This window comes from Spermophilus citellus (assembly GCF_964194105.1).
Source record: "Spermophilus citellus genome assembly, chromosome: 9".
Lineage (NCBI taxonomy): Eukaryota > Metazoa > Chordata > Mammalia > Rodentia > Sciuridae > Spermophilus > Spermophilus citellus.
This window is the reverse complement of record NC_138191.1, coordinates 12,438,883-12,454,759: the sequence shown is the minus strand read 5'-3', so window position 1 is coordinate 12,454,759 and position 15,877 is coordinate 12,438,883. Positions and strand designations below refer to the sequence as shown.

Below are 15,877 nucleotides of genomic sequence, written 5' to 3'. Positions count from 1 at the left end.
TCAGAGCAAAGGTCAAATCCAGATCTTGACCCTTCACCCGAGTTCACGAGGCAATCCAACCCCCGTGCTATTCCGCCCTTATGTGTCATGGCTGCCAGTCCCAGTCTTTCAGTGGGTCTCGAAGTCCACACCAGCCAGCTCTGGCGCCACCAATGTTTCCATACTCAAGAATGCTACAGTTCCCCTCCCTTTCCTACCGCCCCAAAGCCGTCGTCAAGAAAAACCTGCGTTGCCAGCTTGCCCCAAAGTAAGATGGCTGCCAGTGTCTATTCTCTCCTCCGAACGTGAAGCTATCTACTTCCCGCTTAATGCCTCTGCCAGGCTGCCCTCACCTAGTATGGCTGCTCTGGCTCATGCCTCACTATGGTCTCGAAGCCGCCACTCACCGGCCAGGTTCCGGGAGGCGCTGTTCAGGATGCAACCACCCCCGCCCGTCTCTCCCCTCCCCCACGCCCGCGGCGGCGGCGGCGGTGGCTAAAGCCCGGATGCGGCGCCGTGAGACAGGCCCGGGAGAGCGGCGCGGATGGATCCAACATGGCGGCGCCGAACCTGAGCCGAGAGTGAGGCGGAGGGGCGGCCGGAGTGGGGAGGGGGAGTCGAGCGGGACGGGGCGGGGCCGGGCGGGGCAGCTAAGGGTTTGGGGAAGGAAAGTGGAGGGGGAGGCGGTGGCGACGTCCAGCTTGAGAACCTCCAGAGAGGGAGGTGACGGGACGCTACCAGGTGGGGGAGGGGAGCAGCCGAGGGGGGCGTGCAGGGGAGATGGCAACTGTGGGAGAGGGCAGGGGTCGAGGCGCAGGAGTGGGAACGTGGGGCGGGGCGTAAACAAGGGCCCGGACTGGGCCAGGCCAGGGGTATTAGAGAGGCCGAGGTGGGGAGTGGAGCCGCGATCTGGCCTGATAGAAAGGGGTATAGGAGCTGGAGGGAGAGGCTGAGGGTTTTAAGGGGAAGGGGGCTTGTGGCATGTGGTTGGAGGGAGGACTGGACTTTTGTGAGGGCTGTTGAGAGGAGGTGGGAGGTGAGAATTGGACTTTTGAGGCTTTGTGGAGGGAGGTTTTGAAAGTGTTAAATTTGGAAGTGAGAGGGGGAAGGGCCTAGGGGAGAATTTGGGTGAAAAAAGGAGAAAACGAAGGTTTAAGGAATGGACAGAGTGTCGGGTGTGCCGAGGTAAAGAAAAAAGTGAGAGAGTAGGAGGAAAGTTTGGGAAGAAAGGGATTGGGATGAGAGAGAGGACAGGGGAGCTGCTCGGGTGATAGAGGTTGGGGTTTCCCTTTCCCCTGTGGATAGGAAGAGTGCATAGTTAAGCAGCATCAGTTGCAGCCAATTCCAGTTGCCAGGCCCTTAGCTTTTAATGGGGTGGGAAGGGCAAAAGGGAATGGTCATGTGGGTTTTGAAAACTGGGATTGAATGAGGGTTCAACTGGGTTTGCTTTCCTAAAGTGTTCCTACCTTATTGCTCCCTTGTTTTTCCTAGTTACAAAAAGAAAGAAAAATGGGGAAACTGCTAGTGAGTGTGGAGGAGTGAAGGACTTTTCTAGTTTTTAACAATTAGCAATACAAGAATGGGGAAATAGATATGGCTATATTGGAGCCCTGCATGCTAAGGTGAAGGCTCTGAAAGTCTGAGGAGGAAGACAGAAAAGACGGCTGGCATCTAGACAGGCCAATTAAAGGAGCCCTTTAGTTTCCAGACCCTTTTTTTTGTGTGTGTTTAAGTGCTAGAAGGGAGGGGGTCAGTAGGCATACTTCAAAACAAAACAAGATCTCTGCTGAAAAGTACATGTGTGAGTGGATGCTGCCTCAGTGGATATTTTGTATTTGTGTGCAATGGGGAAAATAGAATTTGGAGGATAGTTCTGGACTGTTAAGTGATGGGAAGAAAGTGCCTTTTTTGGGGGGGGGGGCTGTAACCACTTTCTCCTCACAATTCTCTAAAGATGAAAGTCAACATTAACATTAATATGGTAACAAAATAGGTGGAATAAGGTATTGAGGAGGTTATCAGAGCGTAATAATGGGTTTTCCCATAAGTTGCTGAATTTGTATTTGCCATGAGCCATTGGGACTAGGAATTCTTGAAGTTGGTGTTTGTTTTGTGAATTGACTAGGAGAGAGGGAGCCCTGGGGATTTTGTTATGGGTTAGTTCTCTTCTTTATCTAGGAGTGGATCAATTTGATTGAAATAGCTTTAGGCTTCTCTGTGAGTTTTTGAGACTGAGATTGACTAACTCTATTGGCCTTCAAGATTTCAAAATAAAGCTTGAAATTTGACTCCCCCCCTTATTTGTTTTTGTTTTTCTGCTGGCTTTGAAACTTGTGCTAGGAAGAGACTTCGGAAATTAAGTTTCTTGCAGAGGTAAGTCTAGAACTTTTTATTATTCTCAAACAATGGAAATGCCATAGAATTGTATTGGGGTTGATCCCAGTTGTGGGGAAGATGCCAGGGAAAATGAGTTTTTACTCACCCAACAGTACATTAAAATCTGTTCCAGTCACTATCTCTTCAGCTAACTGGAGTTTAGGAGGAAAAAAGAGAGGGGAAATTAGGTGTCTTGGGACAAGCCCCCAGTTTTGGTTTATTATCTAGTCTTTTTGGTCAGCTCTGGGAAAATACTTTTTTAATATATGGAAAGCTGTGGTCTAGTACTTTGTCTACTGTTTTGCCCTTTGAGGGTTCCTGAGGCACCTTCCTTGCTTGGTAAACTTACTCTCTCTCCTAGCTGTTCAGAGTTCCTGGAATCTTCTTTTGAAAACATGCTATGTAACCTGACTTCCAGATATTTGGTTACATTTTCCTAATCCCACCAGAAAGAAGCTATGTACTCTTTGCTATCTTTAAGATTTTCCATGTAGATTTCACTCCAAGCTTCAAGGTATCATTCACTTTTTAGTTCTTCTACATGACTTTCCTCTAAGGGCTTTTGAAAGTCAGATATCTGTGAAATTACATCTATCATCTCTGTTGAGAAGAAACTAGACTGCCATTTTCATTTTTAAGACATTACTGTTTTATTTCTTCTACATGTTCTTCCTCTCAGGACTTCTGAGAAGTCATAGTACCTCAAAAGGAACAGATATCATCCCTAGACGGGATGAGACTGGATTGCTTGGACATGGAAACCCAACAGAATATAACCAGTCAGGAGGGGAATCCTGTAGATACATATAGACTCTCAGTTGACCCTTGACTAACTTGGACCTTCCTAAAGAAAAACGTACACACTAGAACTCTGGGAAGTATAACAATTTATCAGAATAAAAAATTATTCTTGGTAAATAACATATATGGCTTAAAAAAATTATTATTCTTGGGAAGCTGTAGTGGGGGGACTCATATATTAGTATCCCAGCCAGTGGGATCCATCTGGCAGTGTTTCAGATACCAAGACTGAAGTTCTTTATGATTCTCTGGAGGGGACCAGAAAATTCTCCTCACTACTCTGATACCGTTCATCTAGGATCTGTATATTTTAAGTTGAGCTCCCTTGCTTTACTGCCACAGAAAGCTGAGTATATTTTGGTTTAAAGGAAGTTGGTCACATTCTTTTAATCCTGAAGCTGGATAGATTCCTATAGCCCCCTTCTGAGTTGCTGAGTGAGTTAACTCAAAATCCTAGATGATAATTAGGTGGGGAGGGATGTCTACTAGCCTGCATGCCAGCCTCCTGACATTTCTCCCAAGGACATGGCCTTGGGAAACTTTCACTGCTGCTAAGTTTTGCTTCATTGAATAAGCAGTATAAGTCTGATCAGCAACTTAACCAGAAGGGACTACTATGGGTCTAGTTTTAGGACTTTAAAATGACCCTGAGACTGAAGAGCAGGATCCTTTGTGTCTGTTTTAAAGAGGATATTCCAGCCTCCGCCCCGCCCCCCCATCTTTTCTTGATTTGGTATTGGGAATTGAATCCAGGGACACTTTACCACTGAGTTATATCCCCAGCCAAATTTGATTTTTTATTTTGAGATAGGGTCTCACTGTGTTGCTAAGGCTGGTATTACACACCTTGGGATTACAGGTGTGTGCCACCGTGCCCAGCTGTATTTCTCTTATTCTCATAGAACTCCAGATTGAACTAGATCAGAGTAGACCTCTGGGATGGGGCAGTAGGGAGTAGAGCATTACCCTGCAGTTCACCTGAATGACAACAGCAGTAAATAGGAGCCAGGGATGGGGTGGGATGGAACTCCTTTGTGTTAGTAGGATTTATGAGTTAAATGAGCCTATGCTTGACTGGTCTTTCTTTTATTCTGGAATATTGTTTGATAGGTTTGGGTTGGAGGGACTTAACAGCTTCCTTCTCTAGGTCTAGTGTGGAAAGTCATGTGCATTTTTTTGACCATTCATCATGTTCCACCTGGAAAAGATAGATATGGACATTTTGAGCCAGATAATTCTTTGTTGTGGGGGACTGTGTTGTGCATTATGGGATATTTAGCAGCATCCCTGGCCTGATTACATGCTGGTTCCCTACATATGACAATTAGAATTGTCTCCAGACATTACCAAATGTCCCCCAGAGGGTGCAAATTTGCCCCAGGTCGAGAACCACTGACCTAGAAGTTCTGATGATTCCTGGTACCTTGACTGATTCAGCCTAGGATCTAGCACTTAAAGGTGGCTATCCCCTCCCCCCCCCCCCCATGTAGATTTAACTCTCAGGGGATTAAGGCCTATTGTAGAGTTGTATCTGTTGATGTATGGTTAGGACCACAGTCATATTTTGCTCTGTTTTCTAGTGGCAAAATATGTGAGGACACTATTTCTTCATTTCCTGGGGTTTAAGGATACTTTGAATTAGGGAACACTGGAGCAACCTATTTTTCTGATTGGTTGAATGTGAAACCTGCCCATCTGCTTTCTTTGCAATCCTCATAATCAACAGCTGGCCCAAAGGAACAGGTGGGATAGGGAACTTGCAGAAGTTGCACGGGCTCTTAGGAGGCTCAGTTTTCTCCTGTTGCCTGCTATGAGTAAGAAGTTATTTTTCTACAGCACTTCCATTTGTACCCAGTGACAGCAGCAGGTGAAACGAGAGGAAGAAATGAGGGAAATCAGTCTGTTGTTGAATAGTTATTTTTCCATGTTTTGGGTGGAACATCTGGGCTTTCCAATCTATGTATGGGTTATATTATCTTTCCACATACCAGAACCCATGCTCTGGGGTTGATTCCAGGATGGGCCTCCCCTTTTCTTAAGGGGATACAGCTCTCTGTGCTTCCATCTTTGATTTATTGAAGAAGAGGGACCAGGTCCTTCCTACTAGCTCTTCTACTTTTTGAGTCCTCATTGACTTGGTTCTTATGAAGTAGCTTATCATTTTATTCTTTCTTTTTTGGTTTTGGGGATCAAACTCAGGGCCGCTTAACTATTGAGCTACATCCCCAGCCCCTTTTATTTTTTACTTTGAGACAGGGTCTTGACAAATTACAAGGCTGATTTTTGAACTTGCGATACTCCTGCTTTAGTCTCCTAAATTGCTTGGACTACAGATATATACCACCATGACTAGCCCCTCATACTGAGCAGGTACTCTGCTGCTGAATTATACTCTCAGGCCCTCATTCTCTTTTCTAGTTTAGCCTCAGTTTCTTGGTGTATACAATGGACAGAACAGCCTATCTTATTGTTGAGAAGAGGGTGTGGTGTGATGTGGGTAGTTCTCTGGCCTAGAGGCAGCTCCGCCTGCTAGTTCTGTCTGCATGGTAACTGAGTTATGCATGTCTATTTTTAATGGGGTTCTCTCACTCTTGGACTTTTGTGAGTTTGTTTCTTAATGTTATTGCTTGTGGTGATCTCTTAGAGATTAGATTCAATTTAGTTCAACAACAGATTGCTCCAACAAATGCCACGCTTTGTCCTTTGCGAGGCACTAGAGAAATAAAGGTGAATTTTACTTAGTCCCTCTCCATGAATTGCTCAGGATCTAAAGAGATAATAAATATAAAAGAAATATGCATAGTGTTCCAAAAGAGCACAGTAGAGGACTACTTAACCCAGCTTGGGGGTGTAGAGATTGCATTTTGAAAGTAGCATCTGAGCTGACTTTTACAGTAGGAGTAGGAGTTAGCCATCTGAAAAAGAGTGGTTATGTGGAATAAAGGATGAGGGGCATTTAGGCAAAGGGAATAACCCGAAGAAAGGTGTAGAGAAATGAATTACATAGTGTATGTGAACTATAAACACATAAATGTATAACGTTGGAAAATAAAACTGATAAAGAATAAAAAGTGGATCTGGATGAAGTGGTGCACACCTGTAATCTCAGTGACTTGGGAGGCTGAGGCAGGAGGCTCGTGAGTTTGAGACCAGCCTCAGCAATTTAGTGAGACCCTGCCTCAAAATAAAAAATTTAAAAAGGGGGTTTTTGTGGTGGTGTATGCCTGTAATCTCAGCTACCCAGGAGACAGAGGCAGGAGGATCACAAGTTCAAGGCCAGCCTTGGGGAAAAAAAAAAATGCTGGGAGTGTGGCTCACTTGTCTAGCATGCTGGAGGTCCTGGGTTTGATCCCCAGGACATGGGCTAGGAGGAATGGAATGTGGTGGGAAATGAAGTTAGAAAAGTCAGCCTGATCTTGGGTGGCTTGGTATACTGGTAAAAGGAATTTGGAGGTTTCCTATAGGTAAGGAGAAGGCTGTAGATGAGTCTTAAGTAGGAAAATGATGTAGTCAGTTGTGCATTTTAGATAGCTAACTCAATTAGATGAATTTAGGTGGGTTAAATTTGATGTCTGGGGGTCTAGAAGTGTGGCTGAGTGGTAGAGCACTTGCCTAACATGCACAAGGCTCTGTGTTTGATCCCCACCATTGAAAAAAGAAAGAAAAAAGATTAGTGGTAGGGAGAACTTTTTAAAAGAGGCAGTAATCAGGCTGGGGTGTGGTGTGATGGCGATATAGCTCAGTTGGTAGAGTGCTTGCCTCACATATACAATGCCCTGGGTTTAATCCCCAGCACCACCAAAAAAAAAAAAAAAAAAAAAAAGAGGCAGTGATCCAGGCAAGAGACCATTGGAATCTGAAATATGGCAGTGGTGGTAGAAATGACAAGGTATAGGAGATTTAAGAAATATTTAGAAGTAGCTGGATGAGGTGGTGCATGCTTGTAATCCCAGTGACTTGGGAGGCTGAGGCAGAAGGATCATAAATTCAAGGCCAGCCTCAGCAACTTAGCAAGACCCTCTCAAAATAAATAAAAAGGACTGGGGATGTGCTTCAGTGATTAAGTGCCTCTAAGTTCAATCCCTGGGACCAAAAGAAAAAAAAAAATTGGAAGTAGTCTCAGTAGGAATTTAAAATTGAAACTGATTAGGTGATTGGAGCTTGTGGTCAGAGGGGTGGAATAGTATTGGGTGGTACCTTCTGGCCATGCAGTAAGTATGAAGTGACTAGAGTGCAGGTGAAAGTTGTTAGACTGGAAGATTGGTTAATGACTGGGTCATTGACATCAACCAGGATGACTGATGAACTTTGTGAATCAAATGCCAGATTATGTAATGAACATAGGGCTGTGTTTGGTCAGTGGATGTGGTTTGTAAATGACATCCATGAGAAGTTAAAAGTTGGTATATCCAGGCTGGGTGTGGTGGCACACACCTGTAATCCCAGCAACTCAGGAGGATCACAAGTTTGAGGCCAGTCTCAGAACTTAGTGAGTCCCTAAGCAATTTAGTGAGACCCTGTCCCCCTGCAAAAAGCCAAAATAAATAAATAAATAAATAAATAAAAAAGCTGGGGATGTGGCTCAGTGGTAAAGCACCCCTGCGTTAAATTGTTGGTAGCAAAAAAAGAAGGGTATATTCAAATGATGTGAAGATTATGGGAATATAAAGTTTACAGAGTGATTTTACATTTATTTTCTCATTGGATTGGTAACAACTCTGAGGAGGGTTTTTTTTTTCATCCTTGTTTTAAGGATGAAGGCACTGAGACTTTCTGATAAGTGACTTGCCACCCAGCTCCACAGCTTGTTAATGAAACAATATGGTCATAATTTAAACTAGTTAATACTAAACATTTTCAGTTTACCTATTCATCTGATGCAGTTTCTGTATTAGAATTAAGAATTAATTCTCTACTTATAGATTTTTGCCTGTGTTCAAGAAGTGAACTGTTTGAGGAGAGGGGAAAGCAGAGTTTGGGGGCAAGAGGTACATTCAGGGTAATATGTAATAGTAACTTTTGCTGAATATGTAGTATTAAAATTGCATAGACATTCTCAGGGTAAGAGACTATTTCTCCAGTAAGATCTGGACTTGGGCTGGGGTGGTGGCTCAGAGGTAGAGTGCTCTCCTGTGCATGTGTGAGGCACTGGGTTCGATCCTCGGCACTATTTAAAAATAAAAGATATTGTGTCCACCTGTAACTAAAAAATAAATGTTTAAAAAATATATAAAAAATGATCTGGACTCAGCATCATCTGTTGAGTATGGAGAGCTCTAGGGTTTATTTATTCTTTATTTTTGGACTAGGATTGAACCCAGGAGTGCTCTGCCCCTGAACTTCATCACCAGACTTTTTTCTTTTGAGGCAGAGTCTTGACAAGTTGCACAGAATGGCCTGGAATTTGTGATCTTCCTGCCTCAGTCTCTTGAATAGCTGGGATCACAGGCGTGTACCACCATACCCACCTACTGTTTATTTTTAATAAACACTTTTAAAATAGTTAATAAACATGTATTGAGCAGTATACTGTGCCAGAAATCATGTTAGGCACTGGGAATATAGGGATGAAAAAACTAGTTCCTCCCATTGAATGGCTCACAGGTTCTTGCTCTATCCTTACAGTATACTGGGAATAGCAGCTGTTGAACAGGGATTCTGGAAAGCACTGTGTTCCTGAGCCCCCATCATGGCGGGCCTAAAGAGGCGGGCAAGCCAGGTGTGGCCAGAAGAACATGGTGAGCAGGAGCATGGGCTATATAGTCTACACCGCATGTTTGACATCGTGGGCACCCACCTGACACACAGAGATGTGCGCGTGCTTTCCTTCCTCTTTGTTGATGTCATTGATGACCATGAACGTGGACTCATTCGAAATGGACGTGATTTCTTATTGGCACTGGAGCGCCAGGGACGCTGCGATGAGAGTAACTTCCGCCAGGTGCTGCAGCTGCTGCGCATCATCACTCGCCATGACCTGCTTCCCTATGTCACCCTCAAGAAGAGACGGGCTGGTAAGGGTTTATTGGGGGTGAGGGCAGTGGAATCAGGAAGAGTTGTAGAAAACCAGGAGTGAACAGCATAAGAGTCAAAGAGGGAGGCTTTGACCCTGGGGAGTTCCTAGGAGAATCAGTTTTGAGGCCCATTGGGAGAAGGGAAGGGTGTACTTTTTCCTGAATGTTTTCTTCTTTCCCTACAGTGTGCCCTGATCTTGTAGACAAGTATCTGGAGGAGACATCAATTCGATATGTGACCCCCAGAGCCCTCAGTGATCCAGAACCGAGGCCTCCCCAGCCCCCTAAAACAGGTGAGAAGATATTACTCCTCCTGATTCCATAATCAAGCAAGAGGACACTGATCCCTTCACATTCCTGGCTTTGCCAGCTTAAATGAAAGGATGCTGTCCCTCCACATCTAGTCCTATGAAAATTCAGGTGAGCTGTTAATGTTTCACCTTGGTCTTGTGTTGCTTTCATGTATCCTCCTTTCAGGTCACATTATTAATGCTGATAAGTCTACATGATTCCTTCTGCATTCCAAGAGTCAATTTCTGCCTTTAACTTATTTTTTCTTCTCTTTTACATTCTTGTCAGTGCCTCCCCACTATCCTGTGGTGTGCTGCCCAACTTCGGGTCCTCAGATGTGTAGCAAGCGGCCAGCCCGAGGGAGAGCCACACTTGGGAGTCAGCGAAAACGCCGGAAGTCAGTGACACCTGATCCCAAGGAAAAGCAGACATGTGGTAAGGAAGTTTAAGGGTTCCAGAGGTAGAGTAGACTTGAGGGAAAATAGTGTTATTAATGCAAGGCTTACATTTTCTTCCCCTGGTACTAGGGATTGAACCCAGGGTATTCTACCAGTGCACTATATGCCCCACTCTTTTATTTTTTTGAGATAGGGTCTCGCTGTGTTGCCCAGGATGGCATTCGAATTTGCAGTCCTCAGTCACTGGGATTACAGGTGTGTGCCACCATGCTAGCTGCAAGGTTCACTTTGTTGGCACAAAGTGAGACTGAGTGATTTAGTCTGTGGAAGAACTCTATTTTTGTGTGTGTGTGTGTATATATATATATATATATATATATATATATATATTTTTTTTTTTTTTTTTTTTTGGTGCTGAGGATTGAACCCAGGGCCTTGTGTATGGCAAGCACTTTACCAACTGAGCTATATCCCCAGCCCAGCAGGGTACATTTTAACTTTTTATTTAACAGTAGATCAAAGAGATGCTGATATGACATCCTTATTGTAGGATGAACCAATCAAGATAATTAAAATGAACCTTTATGCTAATTAGAAAAATATCTCATAAGCATGGTGCTGTTTGTGAGTGATGGGAGATGATGGTGACCTGGGCATATCCCATTTAAGGGAACCTGTAAAATCACACAAGAATTTCAGAGATGCATAGAAAAGAAATTGTCTTGGGGAAAATAGAGAAGCTATCAGGTGACCTTCCCTGCTTTGCCCCATTCAGCTTTTCAAACTTAAGTTGTAAACTCCCAACTCACTTATAACCTCTTCTGCTCTGTATTTTCTTTCCCACAGACATCAGACTGCGGGTTCGGGCTGAATACTGCCAGCATGAGACTGCTCTGCAGGGCAATGTCTTCTCTAACAAGCAGGACCCACTTGAGCGCCAGTTTGAACGCTTTAACCAGGCCAACACCATCCTCAAATCCCGGGACCTCGGCTCCATCATCTGTGACATCAAGTTCTCTGAGCTCACCTACCTCGATGCATTCTGGCGTGACTACATAAATGGCTCATTACTAGAGGCACTTAAAGGTGTCTTCATCACAGACTCCCTCAAGCAAGCTGTGGGCCATGAAGCCATCAAGCTGCTGGTGAATGTGGACGAGGAGGACTATGAGCTGGGACGACAGAAACTCCTGAGGAACTTGATGCTGCAAGCATTACCCTGACCTTTTCCCCTTCTTACTTCTTTGGGGACTGTTCCCACTACCCACCTCTGGAGCTTACATACTGTTCTGGGGTTTGTTCTCTACCCTTCCAACCAATCACACCCCTGCCTTTTTTTTTTTTTTTTAAGACAAAGGAAAATGGAAGTGGTGTTCCCCATCCCTCCCTGCACCCATGTGCCTGGGCTTCCCCTTTGTTTCCTGTTTTCACTTACCCCCTAATGTGTGTCTCTACAGCCACCTTACCACTGAGCCGTAAGACAAATGTATAGGGAGAAGCGAAGCCTATAGAACAGTCTTTGTAAGGGACTGAAGTGAACACTGATTTTGGGTGCACTGAGGGGTTATCAATACTTCTGGCTTTATGAGGGCTCTTAAATTTTGTCTGAAAAACCAAAGGGCTGCGAGTAAGGGAGCTATGTGGAAGGTGGGACTCTGAAGTGTATTTTGGAACTTAATCACCACCCTCTTCCAAATTATAGAATTTTTTTTAAAAAAGAAGAAACTGTGGCCCTTTCCACTCTCTCCTGGCCTCTGGTGCTGCTCCTCTCTGCCTTCTTTTCTCCATTCCATGGCTTGAAACTGCTGCCTGGTGTGGTCCTTCCTTTTTCCCCCTTTGTCAAATCCTCTTCAAGGGAGTAACAGATAAGAGGACTGGGTCAGCCTGATCACCCCTCTCAATTGTGATGTGTGTGAACACACTCATACACAAGGTGGATAGAGAAGAGGCTGCTGATTAATATACACTCCCCCTGGAAAGGGGAAGGGGGAGTGTGATACTTTCCTTCCATGTTAAAGTGAAAATAAATAACATACCCTGCAGCCCTTTTCCCCTTTGGTTTTTTTCTGGCTTGGGCAAAGGGCACCTTAGGAGAAAGTGAATTCCTCCTTTTTCCTCCCCCCTCCTCTACCCTTACTCCCAATCCCATGCTTGGGAGAATGGGACTGGGATATGCACTGAGTGTTGCACTTTTTTAGGTAGGGAGGCAAGCTGAATGAGCCAGGAGGTCCAGAACTCAAGCCTAATCCAGTAGGTACAATACCACCTCTCCTTCCAGCTCCTAAAGGAGATGTCCAGACACAGACTTTATGATTATTATTATTTTTTCAATGCCAGTGCTGCTCAGTCCTCAGCATAATTTCAGTTTTCATGAAATAAACAGTGACTATATAAAATTCCATTTTTCTGAAAATGAAATCTCAGCTCAGGTGAAAATTTCTTCTTTACCAAGAATTTGATTCTGTGTTCTATTGAGAATCAAGGTTCTCCAAGTGAAGGAAGCCGTGCTTGGATCCTCCTTACAAATCACAGTAGCATCACCTCACAATGCGGTGGTGTGTGTGTGTGTGTGTGTGTGTATGTATCTGCCTGTCTGAATTCATGAAAGTCAAAACTTAAGACTGTGGGTGACCCAAATTGCCATAGAGGTCAGGCCTACGATGTTGGAACACAGGCAGATGCTGGCGCAACTTTTGCAGAAAGTTGAGGTCAATTCGGGCAAGGCAGAGTCCTGGCCCTTCAGAGCAACGGGCCACCACTGTTCCCCAGGGGTCTACCACCATGCTGTGGCCATAACTTGCTCTTTTCTCATGGTGGCGTCCACACTGTGCAGCTGCTACAACGTAGCACTGAGTTTCAATGGCACGGGCCCGAAGCAATACCTGAGGATGAGATATGTGTTAAGTACATGTAGCAGCTACTAGGGAAGTGATAGGAAATGAATGTTATAGGCTGATCTACTCATTAAAACCATTTTATTTTGGTACTGGGGACTGAACCCCGGATTCTTTACCACTGAGTACATCCCCAGCCTTTTAAAATTTTGAGATGGGATCCTGTTTTGTAAGTTGCAGAGACTGGCCTCAGACTTGCAATCCTCCTGCCTTAGCCTCCCAAGTAGTTAGGATTACAGGCAAGTGTTACTGGCTGTGCACATTGTAACCATTCTGATAATTAATTAGCAATAATTTACCAATACCAAATTAACTGTATGATCATGTGAAAGGGAACTATCTAAAAAATGAATTTTCCCACTAAGTGGGAATGGGAAGAAAAATCTTTCAACTAGTTAGGCTAAAGGAGAATGAGGTTAAAAGAAGGCCCTTGCCATGTGTGGTGATGCAAACCTGTAATCCCAGGGATTTGGGAGGCTGAAGCAGGAGTATCCCAAGTTCAAAACTCAGCAAATTAGTAAGGCCCTAGTCAACTTAGCAAGACAATGGTGCATGCCTGTAACCCCAGCAACTCAGAAGACTGAGGCAGATCATTGCAGGTTTGAAGCCAGCCTCAGCAACTTAGTAAGATACTGTCTTAAAAAAATAAAAAGGGCTGGGGATGTGGTAGAGTGGTTAAGCACCTGTGGGTTCAATCCCTGGTACTAAAAACAAACAAAAAAACGCTAAAGTTTTGAAGAGGTGTCCTCTTACCTCCCAGTGGGCAGGGCCTGTAACAGATCCAAAAGCTGAAGGGTAGGTGAGTATTTCTGCTCCAGCTTGAGCCAATGCCAGAGAGAGTTCTGGGAACCGCATGTCATAGCAGACAGCTAGACCAATCTGAAATGAAAAAGAGAATACTTAGCTTCCTTGTCCTTTTTGTCATAGCGTGTAGTACCTCCATTACCCCACTCCTCAGGGGTTTCTATATGCCATTACTACTTCAATGTATTCCTATTCCCTTTTTCTCCTTCCACTTCCATCTCATGACTCTTACCTTGCCTGCTGGTGTGCTGACAGGTGACTCAAGACTGGGCCCAGGCAGGGTAGAATTGCTTTCCCGCATAGGCTCCTGCCCTGGAATCTCTATATCACACAGATGTGTCTTCCTATAGGTGGCCACTATTGATCCTAGAGTAAGAGGGAGAAGAAATTCTCAGTGCTGGTCCTCTAGAAGACCAAGTTAGCTGCTCTTCTCAAGGAGGAGATAGTACAAAACAAATCTGAAGAATCTGGGTTTAGATAGAAGAGCCTGGGAAGAGGCAGGCTAAAGGTTTATGAGATCTCACCCTTGCTGTTCAGAAGCACATGACAATTGTAGATTTTCTGAGTCTGCTCCCAGTCTTGGCCACGCTCATGGAAACCACCCAAGGACAGCCAGATTCCACATTCCCTGGGGGGAGGGGAGACTGACAACTCTTCTCAAGGCCCTACTCTCACAACTGGTAATCCAAGAACACTGTCTAGGGAAGATTCTACCTCTCCCTCCCCCTTTCCCGATACCTGGCAAGCTGGGTGTATTCTCCCAGAAGGTTCCCACTCAAAGGCTCAGACAGGCGTAGGGACTCTGCAAGGTCTCGAGCAATGTAATCAAATGCCTCAGGCAGGAAAGCCAAACAAGCACCCAGTCTGGCAGCTTCTCGAACCAGCTCAGCACATGTTTTGAAGTTCTGTTGCTTGTCTGGTGTAGATGTTACCTGGCACACAGCCACCAGGGGCAATTCCCAGGAAGAAGAGGAGTTGGCCATGGGCCTGGGTCTGTGAATGGCACAGACAGGATCAGATTTCCTAGCAGGGGGGAAACTCAAAGTTTAATGACTTATGTGGGGAGGCAGGAAAGCCTTTTTTCTTTTTTTGGTACCAAGGATTGAACCAAGGGTCACTTAACCACTCAGCCACATCCTCAGCCTCCCAAGCACTGCTGTTACAGTGATGTGCATCACCCTAACAGGCCTGTCTTCGTTTTGATTCTGCTCTTATAGGGCATACTAACCCAGGGATAAGGGAGCTCCCCAGTTGAATGTGCTTTGGATGTCTTGACACCTCTGCTCCCCACCATTCAGTTAACAAACTGAATGTGAGCATCTACTTTGTGCCGGGCAGTAAGGATACAATAAAACATGTTACCTGGGCTGGGCACAAAGTCCTGAGAGTCGAGATATCCAAAGTCTGGGACGCAGAAGGGACAGGAGCTGGTGAGGACGTATGGTGATGAAGCCCAGCCTGAAAGAGGAAGGTGAAAAATCAGGACACCAACCCCTATTCATGCAATACATTTCTAGGATTTTCTGGCGTCTACCCTTCATACTCTTTAGGTGAATCAGGGCCCTGCCACTAAAAAATCACCCATGTCTTCAAAAACACTTTTTACTATAAGTAATTACGGGCTATGGAAAGAGTTCATAAAGTGGGAAGATCGAGTAGGGTTCTTTGATGGCGCTTGAATAACTCAACTTCCAGTGATCTCACGTAAAACTGAAGCCCTTTTCCTCTGCCAAACGTTTCCGCAGATCAAAAGTCATTTCAGAGCCGGACGCAAGCCTGTAATCCCCAGAGGCTGGGGAGGCTGAGGCAGGAGGATCACGAGTTCAGAAAAAAAAAAAAAAAAAGGCATGGCGCTAAGGAACTCAGTAAGACCCTGAGTTCAATCCCCAGTTACCGCCCCCCTCCAAAGAAAATGTCATCTAAGGGAAACTTTTGTAGTTTTCCCAAACCTCTGTTCTCGACTATCTCAAAGCACATTCACCCGGAACCTCTGAAGGGAAGTTCACCCTCCTTAGTCTTCCCCCAACCCCCGCGCCCCGCTGCCCACCCGGAGGTAGGCAAGGGGCAGAGGATCAGATTCCCCGACTCGCACCCCCACCCTCCAGTTAGCGCGTCCTTCCCAGCCTCTCCTTGGGGCAGAAATCTCGGTTGTACAAGTTAAAGCACCGCAGGTGGAATTCACTGCAGCGGTCGGCACTGGGAGTAAGTCCTACATGAAGGGTAGAGCCAAAACCACGCAGGAGCGGACCCGAAGAACGTCCTGCAGCTAGCAGCGCCGGAGGAGTGGGCGGTAACTCCTAGGCCGGACGTGACGCAAGGC

General features: G+C 45.2%; 2 protein-coding genes across 13 annotated transcripts; one reads left to right on the top strand and one right to left on the bottom strand.

The window, feature by feature from the left end:
• The first annotated feature begins 326 nt into the window (after positions 1 to 326).
• DEDD (death effector domain containing) lies at positions 327 to 12,258 on the top strand. 3 transcript variants are annotated; one of them, XM_081305889.1, is made up of 6 exons: positions 327 to 560; positions 2,320 to 2,352; positions 8,782 to 9,170; positions 9,356 to 9,463; positions 9,750 to 9,896; positions 10,706 to 12,258. In XM_081305889.1, exons 3-6 carry the CDS (start codon positions 8,846 to 8,848, stop codon positions 11,080 to 11,082), a joined length of 957 nt encoding a protein of 318 aa, XP_081162015.1. In that variant the 5' UTR covers positions 327 to 560; positions 2,320 to 2,352; positions 8,782 to 8,845; the 3' UTR covers positions 11,083 to 12,258. The 3 variants fall into 3 exon arrangements, with proteins under 3 accessions (XP_081162015.1, XP_081162014.1, XP_081162016.1); XM_081305890.1 differs by lacking the exon at positions 327 to 560 and adding an exon at positions 654 to 720; XM_081305888.1 differs by lacking the exon at positions 2,320 to 2,352 and having other exon boundaries at positions 328 to 560.
• Positions 11,575 to 15,870, bottom strand: NIT1 (nitrilase 1). 10 transcript variants are annotated; one of them, XM_081305877.1, is made up of 7 exons: positions 15,771 to 15,870; positions 14,920 to 15,015; positions 14,296 to 14,580; positions 14,082 to 14,185; positions 13,790 to 13,923; positions 13,507 to 13,632; positions 11,575 to 12,741 (listed from the first exon to the last, which is right to left on the bottom strand). In XM_081305877.1, coding segments are annotated over exons 1-7 (1,014 nt in total). In that variant the 5' UTR covers positions 15,773 to 15,870; the 3' UTR covers positions 11,575 to 12,474. The 10 variants fall into 10 exon arrangements, with proteins under 10 accessions (XP_081162003.1, XP_081162005.1, XP_081162012.1 ...); XM_081305879.1 differs by having other exon boundaries at positions 14,296 to 14,550; XM_081305886.1 differs by having other exon boundaries at positions 15,724 to 15,849.
• Between the last annotated feature and the right edge of the window lie 7 nt (positions 15,871 to 15,877).